Here is a 19,490-nt window from a genome sequence, read left to right on the forward strand (position 1 = left end):
AGGTCCGAGCAGCTGAAGTGCTCGTCCAAGGGCGGACTTACACACGACCCGTGGCGAGGCTAATAGAACTGCCAAGACTCCCAGACACTATCGATGACGACCATGACCCCATGACTTTGTGAGTTGACTGACCCTTACAGCGGACCTTGAGTGGTAGACCGTGCGGTTAATCTGTCTCTGCTTAGCTAATTAGGTGGGACTAATTAGGGGGCGGCTGTTGTGAAGGATCAGATTAAACCGAATATATATATTTATTTATGGATATATATTTAATAGTATTTGTATATCGTTTGATATCCCTTGTATATTCTTTGTACATATACACTGAATATCCCTTTAGTCTACTAACAGCCCATAATAGTTCATTCTCTCATTGGACAAGAACCTGGCGCCAGCAGACAAGCCCCTTGAGTCAAGTTCAATAGCGCCGACGAACATGTCGTTACTAGCCCCGGTTCCGTGTAGGAATACGGCTACCGAAATACGAATGGTACTATTTGTTCACCGCGCATATAAATATGGCGCAAGTAAAGTAGAACTTTCCTTACCCTTAGTCCTTTACCCTCCAACCTAGTAACAGACGTGAAGCCTCACCCACGACCAGCGTGTGGTGCAGTATGGCCTACTTGGCCTCAGAATGGCATTGAGACCTCGTGTAAATTAATAGCTGAATTGTCATAGTTTGGCACTGTACCGTCGAGTGGGACGTATTTCTATTAAGTTAATAATAGTCTATTATGTATGGTGCATCGTGCGGTATAGAGTTCTAAAGTGAGTAGCATCCCTATCGCCTCCTCGTGTTATCTAGAAGCTTAACCAGGCTGGGCAGACCACATGTGGTGCTTGCATCCGAGGAGTTCTAGACGAGGACCGAGGGGGACCTGCACATTGGATTACCTACCCGGACGACTGCTGAGCCCTATACGGCTTGGAATATCTACTTGCTTTGGTGCTTTGATTTGTGGAGCGGATAACAGCCAACACTGGTGAGTGTTGGAATTACCCCCGAGAGGAGCCCAGGTGAGACGGCGCTCAAACCCAGACTGAGGTCGCCTCGCTTCTCTTCGTTGTGGACCTACAGCCTACAGCTACCGTCTACAAGAGGGCCCAAGTGTATTCATCTGTGGACCAAGATTCTGCGGGCACCGTGTTCTGTATCTGAATTCTCCCCAGAAATCGTTGGCCAGATGGGATACAGCTGACGGCTCTCCTAACCCCCCCCCCCCTACTGACTTACAACCGGCAGGACCCCTTTAGTATACCCCGCTATAATCATTAAGTACCATCGCTATAATTCCCTAAGAACCAGGTTGCATACTTGCTTCCTGCGTAACCAGAGATTGGACATTCAGTGTTGATTTGCCTACGAATACTCATTTGCCTTACAAGTGCATTCAAATCATAAATGTAATTAAGTAAATGTTGTATATACCTTTTGCTATATAAAATATTCGACTGTTACATTTGTGTGGACCTGATTTCATATGTGGGAAAGTGTTCATCATATTTAGATATCGTGTACTGTATGGCCAGTAGTTAAAGTACATAAAGCGGTAGTGGTTTAATGATACCATACTTATCAATACAGTCAGGGAATTGTACCCCTCAGTTACAGTAGTGATTCACATTCCTTTACAGCTGTGGGTAGGGCGTTCCACATTGATGTGGCATAATTGCAAAACGTGTTTAGTCCCTTGTTTGAGCCGAATCTGGGTTTTACATGATTTGTGGAGCTCCCTCTGTGGTCGTGGTATTCACTGACCTTTGGGAAGTAATTTGACATGACCAGGCCCACGGGAAACGGGAAAAGACCAGCAAAGAAGATTACACGGGCTTGTCATAGTGACGTGGAAACATTAGCACAATTTGGCACATTCAACGTACTTTGACCGAGAAGTAGAGCGCTAATAATCCCAGACAGAATGGGTTCACGTAGACGAGGCTGCATATGGACCATACGATGTGGTCCCTGGGTGGCGGCATCCTCACGATGGTGTGTTGAACCGGCGTCATTCCGTCTCCGCATGGGTCGACAAGTTCCACGTACCTGTTCCCTTGCACTGGGACAAACTCCGGATTGTATGATGGTGGAGACGTCATGTCGGCCCTTTAAAGACAAAAAAATAGTCGGAATAAACTTGTTTGCGCAGTCTTTGACGACTCCAATTAACGTTCGACACACCTGTTCTACACACCTGTTCTACACAGTCAAGCAGTCAGGCAACGATTTTAGGAGTGTGGCAAACTCAACGCGCACACACACCACGCAGCCCGCGTCTATACTTTCCGTAGCCGCATTTATGGCAAGACGCTCTCTGATTGGCCGACGCCTGTTTCTACACTAAGCTTAGGCACTCTTCGAAGTTGGGGTTAAAGTTTGTCTTAGAGCGTGACGGCAAGTTCTTTCGACGGTTAAGCGTAGGCACTCTTTCGAAGTTGGTTAAGGTTAGAGTTTGTCTGAGGCGGCTAGGTGGTGTAGTGGACAAGGCACTCGCCACCAGTGTGGAGACGCTAGGATTCGCGTGTTCGAATCCAGCTCTCCACATTGTTTTTCAGTTTGGCTGGTCGTCCGCAGTAATACACATTGGCCGTATTACGGGGAGGGAAAACTGAAGGGTGGGGATCGAACGTTGTGAACAAGCGACTCCTACAAGTCGGTTGGTGCGCCTGCGCAGTAGAATCAGGAAGTGTCGGGGGCAGCGTGAGCCTCCCACGCGTTACTCCTCGCCACTGAGAGATCGAGCTGCGCAGGTGAAAAGATGCGACTGCTGTTACCTCAAGTACCGGAGGGGACTTGTGCTATGTATGACTTAGTCCACATTGCAGCCGGCTTGTGGGAGGCAAGAAACAGCGTTCGTGACAGGGGAGGGTTGAATTGGATGATACGAAATTGGGATGGGAGAAAATATGGAAAAATGGGAGAAAAAGTGGATCAAAAAAAAAAAAGGTTAGAGTTTGTCTTAGAGCACGGCGATAGAACGGCAGGTAGTTTGCAGGCTGTTCGACGCGGAAATGGGCAAAGACACAGCTCGTCACGCGATTGGGCAACAGTGGCCAATCAGAGAGCGTCTGCCAGAAATGCGGCTATGGAAAGTATAGACGCCCCCAGCCCCAGCTATGAAGACATCACTATCCAATCAGTTGAAACTTTGGAGAAGACTTCCAACTCGTTGGTGTTTGTCATATTATCCAATTATTCAATCAGTTTGGCCTAAACACAGCACAGAGACACACGCCTTCACTCACGTCACAGCTGGTGTCTGTTTTGAGTTAATTCAATGTTTGTTTTGCAGGTGGAGAAGGATCAACGTTTCAGTTGCATCTATTTTCTTTGTATCATTTTGCCTCATTATTATAATTAGCATTTATTTATTTTGACTTTGGGGAGCGTGTCCATGATTAATTTACTAATATGTAATACCACACACATCTAAATCGCAGTGTCCGTAACCTACTTCAGGGGGAGATGCAGCACTGGTTGGATGTTTAAAATGTTTTAGTTGAATGATTTGTTCCATTAAAATCAGCAAGTCAGCAATCCTCCTAACAACCAGGCTCTGTCAGGCACCGGAAAACAAACTAGTGTAGCAAATTTCATTATGAATTGAAAATGGAGGATCCTGATGTAAACAAGACGAAAGTCTTTCTCTGGTCTGCATCCCCTTAACAATTGTGTGCATTGAGCCGTACTGTATTCTACCCATTCTGCAATCTGTTAATAAAGTTTTCAATCAATCAATCAATCACCTATTTACTCCAACATAACAGGTGCATACAAAGCTGTTCCCCTCCCTCACTTGGGACAATCAGACCACCTTCCTTTGTTCCTTTTACCCAAGTACACCCCACTCAACAAACGTGTGAAGCCCTCAGTTAGAACAGTTAGAACATAACGTGTGCTTTTATTTTGATATTCCTTAATTCCACGCTGAAATCACGCCATACATTAAGTGTGGGGTCCCCAAACAAATTCCTAAATAAAATGGGGTCGTGGTATAAAAAAGTTTGAGAACCCCTGGATTACTACATTCCCCAATCAGAAGCTGTGGATGAACAGAGGTCCATATACTGCTAAAGGCAGGTGAACATGGTGACACGCAGGCCTACTGTTCAGCCAGGGCTAACCTGAATAGGGGAATAAAGCGAGCCAAGCACAGCCACAGGCTAAGGGTTGATGAGCACTTCAACAACTCCAACCCCCCGACGCATGTGGCAGGGCATCCAGGCCATCACAGACTATAAACCCACCAACACCTCTCCCCCAACCACTGACCCCTCCATCCCTGATGAGCTGAATAACTTTTATGCCCAACTTGATAGGGACAACCAGGAGGTGCCCACCAAGGCTGCTCTCCCTGCTGACCTCCAACCCCTCACTCTCTCTCTCCCACCGATGTGTGTACCGCACTGAGCAGGACTAATGCACGTAAGATGGCTGGCCCTGATGGCATCCCCGGCCGTGTGCTCAGGAACTGCTCTGAGCAGCTGACTGAGGTCTTAACTGACATCTTCAACCTGTCACTAGCCCAGGCAGTTGTCACAGTCTGCCACGAGCCTCAATGACATCTGCCCTGTTGCACTCAACCCCGTTATCATGAAGTGCTTTGAGGGGCTGGTCCTGGCTCACCTCAAATCTGGCCTTTCACCCTCACTGGACCAGACCAGGCTGCAGAAACAAATTAGTGGGGGGGCATAAAATGTTCTCGGGGGGGGCACAATGGTTTTTCAACACAGGTTCCCTTTTATACGTTTCAGCTGGGACAACGGCGCTGTGGCTTGCTTGGCGCTGCCCACGGTGCTGAACTAAACAGCAGAGAGGCCATTGAAAAATCAAATTTCTCTCTATCTTAAGAACATTCACTTATACAAAAACAGACTGAACGGATATATATAACAGACCTGCTAGGGCAGCGGACTGAGAGCAGGGGACACAAACAGGCTGGATAAGATAGCGTGGTTGGGGTGGAGCTGGACTCTAGCGAGGGTGGCGGAGAGGAGGAACCTTGCTAAGCTCCAGGCCATCAGGGAAAACCCCTCCCACCCACTACTGGGCTGGTCCTGGCTCACCTCAAATCTGGCCTTTCACCCTCACTGGACAGACACCATTATCAAGTTTGTAGATGACACAGCAGTGTTATCAATGAGACGGCCTACAGGGAGGAAGTCCAGCACCTGGCAGCGGTTTGCAGTGCATTCTGGGAAATACCATCTCTCCCTTGAAATCGAGCCTGCATCTAGGCAGACTCCGTTTGTAGGGCCGCAAACAGGAACAAGTTGCAGTCACAAGCTGACGACATGTCATGGAGTGTGTGAGGAAGGGACAGGAGGGAGAGTACAGGGACCAGGTGCGAGCCTTCAGTGACTGGAGCGAACGGAACGGCCTTCTCCTGAACGCAACAAAGACCAAGGAGATGATACTGGACTTCCGCAGGTCGAAACCACCTCTGCAACCAGTCAGCATACGGGGAAACAACATTGCGACGGTGCACTGGTGCAGACATACAAATATTTAGGTGTGCACCTTGACGATAAGCTGGCCTGGTCTGCAAACGCGGAAGCGCTCTACAAGAAAGGACAGAGCCAAATGAACCAATGCTCCAGCAGTATTAACCAACGCTGACTGAGTGGGTGGGGTAAAATTATGGCAAGGGGTAGGATTTTGGCACAACATCGGCTGTTCTTCTTAAGAGGCTCAGGTCTTTTAATGTGTGTGGGGAAATGTTGTTCATGTTCTATCAGGCAGTGGTGGCAAGTGTGCTCCTCTATGCCGCTGTCTGCTGGGGTGGTAATACCACGGCCAGGGATACCAGGCGGCTGGATAAGCTGGTGAAAAAGGCTGGCTCAGTGGTGGGGAGGAGACTGGACCCACTGGGGACCGTGGTGGAGAGCCGCACGCAGAGCAAGCTGCTGGCCATTATGGACAATACCAACCACCGTCTCCACCACACCCTGGTTGGGCAGAGCAGCAGTCGCAGCGGACGGCTAATCTCCCTGCACTCACGGACTGAGTGGCATAGGAGGTCCTTTGTCCCCACTGCCATCAGACTGTACAACAGCGCAATATAGTGCGGGGGACCTTGACCTCTGACCCACACACCTGTTTTTACACCGGTTTTTCATACACCTGCTTTTATCTCATCACGCTCTTATTGATATTGATAGATATGATTTAATTGAATTTTATCATGTGCTTATTTTTAATTCATGATGCAGACATAACGTGAAACAACTGCATGAGAACTGTCAATGTCTGTATACTGTGTGAACTGCGAGATAAAATTCAGGGTATCTATCTATCATCTATCTTTTGATCATTCTGCCTCAGACTGGTTGCATCCCTTATAAGGGTTCCTGACTTAATCAAATTCCTCCCAACGTTATGTCTTGCCTGCCTATCCTGTTTCAGTCAGAAATACGTCACAATATGGAACCTTTAAAGTGACTTTAAAATATTAAGAACATAGGTGATAATACAAAATAAATTAAAATTAAACTTTTTGTAAACTAAATTGAAACTAGTAAACTCACTCTGGAAACTGAAACTATACTGAATTTAAAAACGAAATAAAAAACTAAAACTTGTGCACAGGGCCCAGAATTCAAGTGTATAGCCAACATGGATCCTAATAAAGTCATTTATTCATCCTTTTTTTTTTTATATATATATATATATATATATATATATATATATATATAATTCAATACAAAACACTGCAATCAAGACATCGAGGAGATAGTAAAAAAGCGAAATTTTCAAATGACAAACTTTGCATGCAATCACACTGAAATGTATAGGCTACCATGTCAACCTAAATGTTATACAGGTTGCATGGAACTTTGTGTTTAAAACAAGATAAAACCATTGTGGTGACCTATATTAAGGAGGACAAATAGAACTTAAAACCAGTAAAAATGTGCATCACATAGTTGTGATGAGAACTCCAGCACTTAGAAGCCACATCGCAGGGCTGAACGACAGGATGACTCTACACACGGCCTAACACTCACGCCATGGTAATGTAGTAAAAGGAGAGGATGAGTGCAATGACAGCGACAATGACAGTGATGGCCAGCGTCAGGGCGATGATGTTATAGCAGCGGGCGGTGGAGCCGTACTCTCTGGCACTCATCATGTCTCCAGCCAGCTTCCGGTCCCTTGACTGGAAGGATACGATGGGAATAGAAATAAATAACCGTCTCAGCACAGAAACTGAAGTCCATCCCTCGTCCCTATAGTTAAGAAATTAAATGATGAATGAATTGTTATAGGTTTATACAATAACAAATACAATTTTAAAAACACAGCACCCATCAATGCAGTTTTTAAACGTGAAAGTATTTCCCCCCATTCATTCAGACAAAATGTTTTACCCTCATATTTCTCTCCCATTACAGGCGCAGAGGCCTCGACACTGGTAACAATCATGGAACCGTCCCCATTACAGGCCAGCTCCCAGCTGGACCGATACCCTCCCCACTCCTCCAGACCAGATATATTCACTGTGTAAAGAAGACCTAGGACAACTGTCTCACTTAACTGCAGAGCACCTGAAGTGAAAAATATTACCAAGTACCAACCTAATGCTGCCCCACAATTAGATTTCCAAGGGGTGGGGGGGTATTTTTATATTTATTTTCTTTCGATACAAAGTTGATTTGTGTCAAAAAAGCCTCACAGGCTGGCATCTTCAAGTTCAGAACTTATTATCCATCTATCATTTGGACTGCATTACAGCTAGCCAAAATGTGCTTAGCATTGCAGATCAGATCACCCGAAGACACCAGCATCAGTGCATTATCTGCAACATTTGGCAATTTGGTTCAAATTGGAACTTTAACATTAAACTATTTAGGTGAAACGCAAATGTCCCCATTAAGCCCACAAGGTGCTCTTTGAGAGCGGTTTTGAAAGTGGGTAGTGATTCACATTCCTTTACAGCTGTGGGTAGGGCGTTCCACATTGATGTGGCATAATAGCAAAACGTGTTTTGTCCCTCGTTTGAGCCGAATCTGGGTTTCACATGATTTGTGCAGCTCCCTCTGGTGTTGTGGTCGTGGTATTCACTGACCTTTGGGAAGTAATTTGACATGTACATAACATGGGTACCTAGTCGTGTATCTTGTAGACCATGGGCCCACGGGAAACGGGAAAAGACCAGCAAAGAAAATTACACAGGCTTGTCATAGTGACGTGGAAACATTAGCACAATTTGGCACATTCAACGTACTTTGACCGAGAAGTAGAGCGCTAATAATCCAAGACAGAATAGGTTCACGTAGACGAGGCTGCATATGGACCATACGATGTGGTCCCTGGGTGGCGGCATCCTCACGATGGTGTGTTGAACCGGCGTCATTCCGTCTCCGCATGGGTCGACAAGTTCCACGAACCTGTTCCCTTGGACAAACTCCGGATTGTATGATGGTGGAGACGCCATGTCGGCCCTTTAAAGACAAAAAAAATAGTCGGAATAAACTTGTTTGCGCAGTCTTTGACGACTCCAATTAACGTGTCGACACACCCTGTTCTACACACCTGTTCTACACAGTCAAGCAGTCAGGCAACGATTTTAGGAGTGTGGCAAACTCAACGCGCACACACACCACGCAGCCCGCGTCTATACTTTCCGTAGCCGCATTTATGGCAAGACGCTCTCTGATTGGCCGACGCCTGTTTCTACACTGGTTAAGCTTAGGCACTCTTCGAAGTTGGGGTTAAAGTTTGTCTTAGAGCGTGACGGCAAGTTCTTTCGACGGTTAAGCGTAGGCACTCTTTCGAAGTTGGTTAAGGTTAGAGTTTGTCTTAGAGCACGGCGATAGAACGGCAGGTAGTTTGCAGGCTGTTCGACGCGGAAATGGGCAAAGACACAGCTCGTGCAACTTGTTCCTGTTTGCGGACGACTCAGTCTCTGACAAGAACAAGTTACAGGTTGAAAAAACCCTCAGCTCGGAACTAGGCAAAATCTGCATATGGCTCGCCAACAACAAACTATCATTACACATGGGCAAAACAGAGTCCATTCTCTTCGGTTCAAATAACAAACTCAGCAAAACAGACGGCTTCTCAGTTACAGTGGGTGACAATATTGTCACAAGGAAAGATGAAATTACCTACCTGGGTTCCATCCTAGAGGCTAATCTTTCCTGTGACAAAATGGCATCCAATGTAATAAAAAAAGTCAATCAACGAACTCGATTCTTGTACCGGATCTCCTCTCTGGTAAACAAGAATACCCTGAAGACTCTGGCAGGAGCACTCATTCAAGGGTACTACGACTATGCTTGCACCTCATGGTACCAAAGCACCTCAAAGGCACTAAAAACCAAATTACAAACATCTCAAAACAAACTAGTCAGACTACTGCTTGACCTTACTCCTAGAACCCACCTCACCCCTGCCCACTTTGACAACCTAGGATGGCTCAGAGTAGACAACAGAGTACAGCAACTTGCAATGGGCCTGGTCTACAAGATACACTACACGACCAAGGTACCCATGTACATGTCAAAATACTTCCCAAAGGTCAGTGAATACCACGATCACAACACCAGAGGGAGCTCCACAAATCATGTAAAACCCAGATTCGGCTCAAACAAGGGACTAAACACGTTTCGCAATTATGCCACAACAATGTGGAACGCCCTACCCAAAGCTGTAAAGGAATGTAAATCACTACCGAAAGCAAGACCGAAATCCTATTGATCGGCCCAAAAGCGAAAAGGGAAGTGCTTTGTAAAAACCTGGGGAGTCTGTCATCCTATGTAAAGACTGAGGTTACAAGCCTAGGTGTCATCTTGGACTCAGACCTGACCTTTAAGTCTCATATAAATAAGGCCATGAAAACGTCATTCTTCCACCTAAGAAACATAGCGAAAGTAAGACCTTTCGTAAATAAAAAGGATGCAGAGAAACTTATTCATGCTTTTGTATCAAGTCGGCTTGACTATTGTAATGCACTGTTCACTGGTCTTCCCAAAGCAACCATTGGGAAGCTTCAGCTTATCCAAAACTCTGCAGCTCGATTACTAACTCATACAAGGAGAAGAGAACATATCACTCCAGTCCTGGCCACTCTGCACTGGCTTCCAATAACTCATAGAATTGATTTTAAGGTCCTTTTCCTAACATATAAAGCTCTTAATGAGCAAGGCCCAAAATACATAGCAAATTCCCTAGTTAGTTATCTGCCCTCAAGAACGCTACGGTCATCCACTACAGGTTTACTAGACACGCCCAGAAACCAAAAAAGGATAGGAAGTATGGCATTTGCCAACTATGCCCCAAAACTATGGAACACACTACCAACACACATCAGAAACGCCAGCTCTATACACATTTTTAAAGGAAAATTAAAAACGTACCTATACAGTCTAGCTTACAAATAGTTATGGCTTGGAAAAACCTGATGGATCCATGAGGCTAGGATAAGCCTTGTGGACCCAACTTTTTAGATGAAGGAACGGGTACATAGGAGACACGCCTCCAGTTTTTCAAAAGTTTTTGACACGCCTCAGCTTCTGAGCTGAAGGCGTGTTTTCGCGGACCTCCCAAACTTTCAAACTTTTTAGATGAAGGAATGGGTACAATAGGAGACACGCCTCCAGTTTTTCAAACGTTTTTGACACGCCTCAGCTTCTGAGCTGAAGGCGTGTTTTTGCGGACCTCCCAAACTTTCAAACTTTTTAGATGAAGGAATGGGTACAATAAGAGACACGCCTCCAGTTTTTCAAAAGTTTTTGACATGCCTCAGCTTCTGAGCTGAAGGCGTGTTTTTGCGGACCTCCCAAACTTTCAAACTTCTTAGATGAAGGAATGGGTACAATAGGAGACACGCCTCCAGTTTTTCAAAAGTTTTTGACACACCTCAGCTTCTGAGCTGAAGGCGTGTTTTTGCGGACCTCCCAAACTTTCAAACTTTAGACTGTTTTCTTTATACGTTTTTCTTTTTCTTTCTTTCTACCACAAGACGCGGCCACTGATGGGTCCATGGGACTTGGATAAGTCCTGTGGACCCAACTCTGGCCACTGACCACATGAGCGAACGGGTACATACGCACACAATACACGGCCACTGATGGATCCGTGGGACTTGGTAAAGCACTATGGACCCAACTATGACCACTGATAAAAACGTAACTACACTAGCATTATAAGACCTAAACATTGCTACCTACCATACAAGTGCATTGGTTTAGTGCACTTCCGGTTGCCACTGAGCGGAAATGTTTGTGCGGACCTGTTCTCCCAAACTGGTAAGCAAATGACTGTTTTTACGTTATTTTCATTTTTACGTTACTATTATTATTATTATTATTTTTTTTTTTCTAACATTGATCTTAACTGATCACTATGACTTTATTGCTTTTATCGTTATATATGCCTATAATTGTGTACAGCACTTTGAGCTACATGACATGTATGAAAGGTGCTTTATAAATACTTACTTACTTACTTACTTACTTACTTACTACCCACCTTCAAAAACACTCTCAAAGAACACCTACGGGAGACTGCAATTCAAAACTGGCCCCTACAAATGTCCTAACCCAGTTGTACAATAAAGACCAAGCATGGCTTTGTCAGTATTCCAATGTACAGCCCCACCCAACCCCACCCCACCTACCCAACCTCCTCCAATGTACAGTTTCCAGGTCAAATGTATGTCAGTATTCCAATGTACAGTCCCCCCCCCCCCTACCCAACCCCCCCCCCCCCCCCCCCCCCCCCCCCACCTCCAATGTACAGCCCCACCCCACCTACCCAACCTCCCCCAATGCACAGTTTCTATGTCAAATGTATATACACTCTTCTTCTGGATTTTTTTAGTATCACAAACAGTACTGTATTTGAAAATCTGGTATGTCATAAATGTATAGATGTAGCAGTACTGTCTATCTGTATGTCATGTGTGTCATATGATGAATTGAAAATGGGGGACCCTGATGGAAACAAGACGAAAGTCTTTCTCAGGTCTGCATCTTCTTAACAATTGTATGTATTGAGCTGTACTGTACTGTACCCATTCTGCAATCTGTTAATAAACTTTTCAATCAATCAATCAATCAATCAATCAATCAATCAATCAATCAATCAATCAATCAATCAATCAATCGTCACGCGATTGGGCAACAGTGGCCAATCAGAGAGCGTCTGCCAGAAATGCGGCTATGGAAAGTATAGACGCCCCCAGCCCCAGCTATGAAGACATCACTATCCAATCAGTTGAAACTTTGGAGAAGACTTCCAACTCGTTGGTGTTTGTCATATTATCCAATTATTCAATCAGTTTGGCCTAAACACAGCACAGAGACACACGCCTTCACTCACGTCTCAGCTGGTGTCTGTTTTGAGTTAATTCAATGTTTGTTTTGCAGGTGGAGAAGGATCAACGTTTCAGTTGCATCTATTTTCTTTGTATCATTTTGCCTCATTATTATAATTAGCATTTATTTATTTTGACTTTGGGGAGCGTGTCCATGATTAATTTACTAATATGTAATACCACACACATCTAAATCGCAGTGTCCGTAACCTACTTCAGGGGGAGATGCAGCACTGGTTGGATGTTTAAAATGTTTTAGTTGAATGATTTGTTCCATTAAAATCAGCAAGTCAGCAATCCTCCTAACAACCAGGCTCTGTCAGGCACCGGAAAACAAACTAGTGTAGCAAATTTCATTATGAATTGAAAATGGAGGATCCTGATGTAAACAAGACGAAAGTCTTTCTCTGGTCTGCATCCCCTTAACAATTGTGTGCATTGAGCCGTACTGTATTCTACCCATTCTGCAATCTGTTAATAAAGTTTTCAATCAATCAATCAATCAATCAATCACCTATTTACTCCAACATAACAGGTGCATACAAAGCTGTTCCCCTCCCTCACTTGGGACAATCAGACCACCTTCCTTTGTTCCTTTTACCCAAGTACACCCCACTCAACAAACGTGTGAAGCCCTCAGTTAGAACAGTTAGAACATAACGTGTGCTTTTATTTTGATATTCCTTAATTCCACGCTGAAATCACGCCATACATTAAGTGTGGGGTCCCCAAACAAATTCCTAAATAAAATGGGATCGTGGTATAAAAAAGTTTGAGAACCCCTGGATTACTACATTCCCCAATCAGAAGCTGTGGATGAACAGAGGTCCATATACTGCTAAAGGCAGGTGAACATGGTGACACGCAGGCCTACTGTTCAGCCAGGGCTAACCTGAATAGGGGAATAAAGCGAGCCAAGCACAGCCACAGGCTAAGGGTTGATGAGCACTTCAACAACTCCAACCCCCCGACGCATGTGGCAGGGCATCCAGGCCATCACAGACTATAAACCCACCAACACCTCTCCCCCAACCACTGACCCCTCCATCCCTGATGAGCTGAATAACTTTTATGCCCAACTTGATAGGGACAACCAGGAGGTGCCCACCAAGGCTGCTCTCCCTGCTGACCTCCAACCCCTCACTCTCTCTCTCCCACCGATGTGTGTACCGCACTGAGCAGGACTAATGCACGTAAGATGGCTGGCCCTGATGGCATCCCCGGCCGTGTGCTCAGGAACTGCTCTGAGCAGCTGACTGAGGTCTTAACTGACATCTTCAACCTGTCACTAGCCCAGGCAGTTGTCACAGTCTGCCACGAGCCTCAATGACATCTGCCCTGTTGCACTCAACCCCGTTATCATGAAGTGCTTTGAGGGGCTGGTCCTGGCTCACCTCAAATCTGGCCTTTCACCCTCACTGGACCAGACCAGGCTGCAGAAACAAATTAGTGGGGGGGCATAAAATGTTCTCGGGGGGGGCACAATGGTTTTTCAACACAGGTTCCCTTTTATACGTTTCAGCTGGGACAACGGCGCTGTGGCTTGCTTGGCGCTGCCCACGGTGCTGAACTAAACAGCAGAGAGGCCATTGAAAAATCAAATTTCTCTCTATCTTAAGAACATTCACTTATACAAAAACAGACTGAACGGATATATATAACAGACCTGCTAGGGCAGCGGACTGAGAGCAGGGGACACAAACAGGCTGGATAAGATAGCGTGGTTGGGGTGGAGCTGGACTCTAGCGAGGGTGGCGGAGAGGAGGAACCTTGCTAAGCTCCAGGCCATCAGGGAAAACCCCTCCCACCCACTATACACAGACATGGCTGACAGGAGGAGCATGTTATAGGCTCACACTACCTAAAAGCAGCACTGAACGGCACAGGAAGTCCTTCATTCCGACAGCCATCAGACTTTATACAATGCATCACTGTGCCTCACTGCATCACTGAGCACAGTGACAGTTACCATCTTCCTGGACTCTTAGTTTTTAAACAGCACTGTGCAATATTACACCTACTGTAGACTTCAGTATATTTTTACTGTATTTATTTACTGTATTTTTTATTCTATTTTTATTCTATTTCATTTCATTCATAGGCCATTTGTTTTGTTATTCTTATTCGTGACTTGTTCTGTCTAAATGTTTAATGATGAGTGATTTGCAGTGTCAAATTTCCCTCAGGATAATACATTTCTATTCTATTCTATTCTATATCTTTGAGAAATCTCCATTTATTCAACACTTCTGAATTCACTGACAAACTGAACGGAACTGACAAAAATAAGTGCATAAAAAAGCAAACAAAATTCCTCCACAGGCTACTCACCATCATTAGTAGAGCGGCAAGCGGCGTTTGGGGACAGAGTGAAATTTTCTTAAAACACTGTCCCTCCACTCATTCCTGAACTTTTTTGTTAAAGGTGTCATGCAGTGCTATTCCTAGCACTATTTGGGCAACTTTACACACTTCCTGTGAGTCTATGTAACACATGTGTAATTTTTATTCCAAAAATAATCATTGTTTTATATTTCTAATCTTGTACTCAAAACCAGCATTTTTCAGCCTCATGAAAGCAGGCTATTATTGGCTTGGCTCCACCCACACTTTGAGTGACAGCCACCCACCAAATAGCTCCGCCCATCTCCCCGTCATTCCATCCAGGTGGAGGTCTTATTGATTGATTGATTGATTGAAAACTTTATTAACAGATTGTAGAATGGGTACAATACAGTACAGCTCAATACACACAATTGTTAAGGGGATGCAGACCAGAGAAAGACTTTCGTCTTGTTTACATCAGGGTCCCCCCTTAGGTTTCAGGTTACATACAAATATGGTATGTCATAAATATAGAGATGTAGCAGTACTGTCTATCTATATATATATATGTTACCACTATTTGTAAAAGCCACAACCACGTTACCATATTTGTAATAATGTAAATCATTGTGTCGTTGTACATATTGTGTATACACCGTTAGAAGCTAACATAGGTTCCATCACTCTGAGAGTCCATGTTATGAACTATTACCACAGATATTTTCAGTTTTCAGGGTTGATCTAACAGTTTTTATTATGAAATCTCAGTCAAGGGTACCACAGGTCCTCTTCTCAGACCTGTGGGGCAAAGCACTGCACCATGCAAGCTACATGTCGCTGCATGTTGATCAATAGTAGCCCACTCGGTGCATCACAGTGGGCTACTATTGTGCTAACAACATGCTGCGACGTCTAGCTTGTTAGCCGGCATGAATACCCGATTTAAAATGGTTCTCTCCTCTTTGTATACCTTTGTCCTCACAAGTATTCTGCCAGGGAACTTATGGACATGACAATAGTAGTAGTTATAAGGTGTTTGAGCTTGTAACGTTAGTTAGCTCATAGCTATCGTGGTACACGAGAGCTATGAGCTAACTAACGTTACAAGCTCAAACGATAGCTATGAGCTAACTAACGTTACAAGCTCAAACACCTTAGAATGGCAGAATAATTGTGAGGAAAAAGGTATACGAAGAGGAGAGAACCATTTTAAATCGGGCATTCATGCCGGCTAACAAGCTAGACGTCGGGGTATGTTGTTAGCACAATAGCTACCAAGCTAAGCTACGTTAGCTTCTAACGGTGTATACACAATATGTACAACGACACAATGATCAAACACCTTATAACTACTACTATTGTCGTATCCATAAGTTCCCTGGCAGAATACTTGTGAGGACAAAGGTATACAAAGAGGAGAGAACCATTTTAAATCGAGCACTCATGCCGGCCGACAAGCCGGACACCGCGGTTGTTGTTAGCACAATAGTAGCCCACTGTGATGCACCGAGTGGGCCACCATTGATCAACATGCAGCGATGTGTAGCTTGCATGATGCGTGTGCAGTACACAGGTCTGAGAAGAGGACCTGCACATGATAGCAACCGGGAGCGTCGCGGAGCATTCCTAGATCCACTTCAACCAGCCGAGCGTCGGGAGCTCCAGCAGCTTGTCGATGTGCTAATAGCCTGGAGCCAGCTACCGTTAGCTTGCAGAGGCTATTAGCACACCGACAAGCTGTGTAGCCAGCAGGCTGAATGCTCCGCGACGCTGGTTGAAGTGGATCTAGGTAGCCAGCAGGCTGAATGCTCCGCGACGCCCCCGGTTGCTAACGCCGGCCCCGGCTGGTGCTAACTAGCTAGCGATCGCTCCCGAGTCCCGAGAGCTAACGCCGGTCTGTCTGTCGAAGAATGGAGGCGGGCATTACTAAAACCACAGAGCCAATCACATCACCGTGCGCTATAAACAGCGCCCTGTGACGTGCACCAGGTCGTCAAATCAACATGACCTGATTTACTAGAGGCAAACAGGGGATGGGCTGTAGCTGAGGAATTCGTCAATATAGTATTTAGGCCCAAAAACACATTGATACGAACTCCTATTACTATAATACAATGCTAGAGACTGAAAAATGACATTTATAACGCATAGCCCCTTTAAGTCCTTCTCAAATGCCAACTGAATTAAATTGGCCTTGCGTTGATGAAGCATACTAAGGCGATGTTCTGTAAAGACGTTCTTGAGGGTAGAAAACTAATTATCACAGAGTGCCGTGCTAGCTTCAGTAGTGTTGTTGTTGACATTAGTGCCCACTAGGGCTGTCCTCGACTAAGGATTTGGATAGTCGACTTTGATTGACAAAAAAAAAAAAAAATTTACCAGGGTGGGCAGAGCTGACTCAGTGGGCGGGCCAGGCCCCCTAATGCCCGCCCATGGCGCCGGGTCTGACTGGACAGACACCATTATCAAGTTTGTAGATGACACAGCAGTGTTATCAATGAGACGGCCTACAGGGAGGAAGTCCAGCACCTGGCGGCGGTTTGCAGTGCATTCTGGGAAATACCATCTCTCCCTTGAAATCGAGCCTGCATCTAGGCAGACTCCGTTTGGAGGGCCATTTGGAGGGCTGAAACGTCACTACCCCTTGATCCAAAGTGAAATGGGACACCCCTACACTTCGCGGGAATGCACAAAACGGAGCTGTAGGGCCAAGGGGAGAATTGGGACGCAGCATTAGACTCTGTTACTCATACTGTATGAACTTTGAACTCTGTTGCCTATTCTCAATGTAGGGGCATCAGTTCAAGCTGGAACAGAAAGGGGAAGTAAGATAAGTTATTCCTTTATTGATCCCCTTGGAGAAATCCAGGTGTCATGGCAGCACGGGGGAGGAGGGAGGGGGCGTACAGTGTGGGGTAGGGTAATAGAAATACAATACATGTAATAAATTAATTGATTGATTGAATATAAAATATAGAAGTAAATAGTGGACAAAAAGGTGCAGATGAGGGTCTGTATGGGCTGGTATACCTTATCTGTCATACAAAACACTGTGCCAGAGTCCGTGCAGGTTTTAGTGGTCAAGTGTCAGACATTTGTAACAGTTCTCAAGTTCTGCTGCCATTATTTCTCCAGCCGCTGGCAGCAGTCCATGTCCCCGGTTGTGGAGCCTGATGGTCGCTGGCACGAAGGACTGGCCTAGGCGGAACGTGGTCCTCATGGAAAGGGGTGGGAGGGGTTCTCCAGGATAACAGCCTCTAGTCCTCCACCAATTAGGACTACGGAGCTAACCTTCCTCACCAGCTCGTTCAGTTGTTGGTGTTAGTTACACCCCCAGTATACCACAGTGAAAAAAGGATGCTGATTATTAAACATCTTAGCTACCTTACATGTTTTGCACACATTCATTTAGTTTTGAGTTATTGAGAGAAAATTCATTTGAATATTGTCCCCACAGCCATCAGACTGTACAACAGCGTATTATAGTGCGGGGGACCTGACCTCTGACCCACACACACCTGTTTTTACACCTGTTTTTTTATACACCTGCTTTTATCTAATCACACTCATATTTAATATTGATGGGTATGATTTAATTGAATTTTATCATGTACTTATTTTTAATTCATGATGCAGACATAACGTGCAATAACTGTATGGGAACGGTCAATGTCTGTATACTATGTGAGCTGCGAGATACCCTGAATTTCCCCAAGGGGATTAATAAAGTATCTATCTATCTATCTATCTATCTATCTATCTATCTATCTATCCTGGTACTGTAATTAACACAAGGATTCAACGTCCCAGACGACATCACTAGTGCCCATATTCAAACTCGTATAAATGGATGTGAGGGAGATTATGTGCAAATACATCAGCAATGTTTTTTGGTGAAGTGAATGAATGAAAACTTTATTTAACAGATTGCAGAATGGGTACAATGCAGACCTGAGAAAGACGTTTGTCTTGTTTCCATCAGGGTCCCCCATTTTCAATTCATATAGACATTTATGACAGACACAACATACATGACATTTATGGCATAGGGACATATAGGTATTTAGTACCGATACATTTGTGACATAAACGGTATTCAAATATACAGTACTGTTACCCCTAGATTCTGACAGAGTATATACATATGATGGGGAGGGGACTGTACATTAGGAGGGGGTGGGTGGGTGGGAGAGAGATATACATGCGGTGGGGAGGAGACTGTCTATTAGGAGGTGGTGGGGGTTTTGGGCATTTACGGTGGCCAGTTTCGAATTGCAGCCTCCCGTAGGTGCTCTTTAAGAGCGGTTTTGAATGTGGGTAGGGATTCACATTCCTTTACAGCTTTGGGTAGGGCGTTCCACATTGATGTGGCATAATTGCGAAACGTATTTAGTCCCTTGTTTGAGCCAAATCTGGGTTTAACATGATTTGTTGAGCTTCCTCTGGTGTAGTGGTTGTGGTATTCACTGACCTTTGGGAAGTATTTTGACATGTACATGGGTACCTTAGTCGTATAGTGTATCTTGTAGACCAGGCCCATTGCAAGTTGCTGTACTCTGTCGTCTACTCTAAGCCATCCTAGGTTGTCAAAGTGGGCAGGGGTGAGGTGGGTTCTGGGGGTAAGGTCCAGTAGTAGTCTGACAAGTTTGTTTTGTGATGTTTGTAATTTAGTTTTAAGCGCCTTTGAGGTGCTTTGGTACCATGAGGTGCACGCATAGTCGTAGTACCCTTGAATGAGTGCTCCTGCCAGAGTCTTCAGGGTATTCTTGTTTACCAGAGAGGAGATCCGGTACAAGAATCTAGTTAGTTGGTTGACTTTTTTTATTACATTGGATGCCATTT

At 45.0% G+C, this 19,490-nt stretch overlaps 1 protein-coding gene across 1 annotated transcript; it reads right to left on the reverse strand.

The window, feature by feature from the left end:
- Positions 1–7,004: 7,004 nt before the first annotated feature.
- LOC311245468 (dispanin subfamily A member 2b-like) lies at positions 7,005–8,438 on the reverse strand (the record flags this gene model as incomplete). The annotated part of the gene is made up of 2 exons (XM_084335311.1): positions 7,005–7,160; positions 8,229–8,438. 2 exons carry the CDS (start codon positions 8,436–8,438, stop codon positions 7,005–7,007), a joined length of 366 nt encoding a protein of 121 aa, XP_084191437.1.
- Between the last annotated feature and the right edge of the window lie 11,052 nt (positions 8,439–19,490).

This window comes from Notolepis coatsorum, assembly GCF_963971535.1.
Source record: "Notolepis coatsorum genome assembly, chromosome: 18".
Taxonomy (NCBI): domain Eukaryota; kingdom Metazoa; phylum Chordata; class Actinopteri; order Aulopiformes; family Paralepididae; genus Notolepis; species Notolepis coatsorum.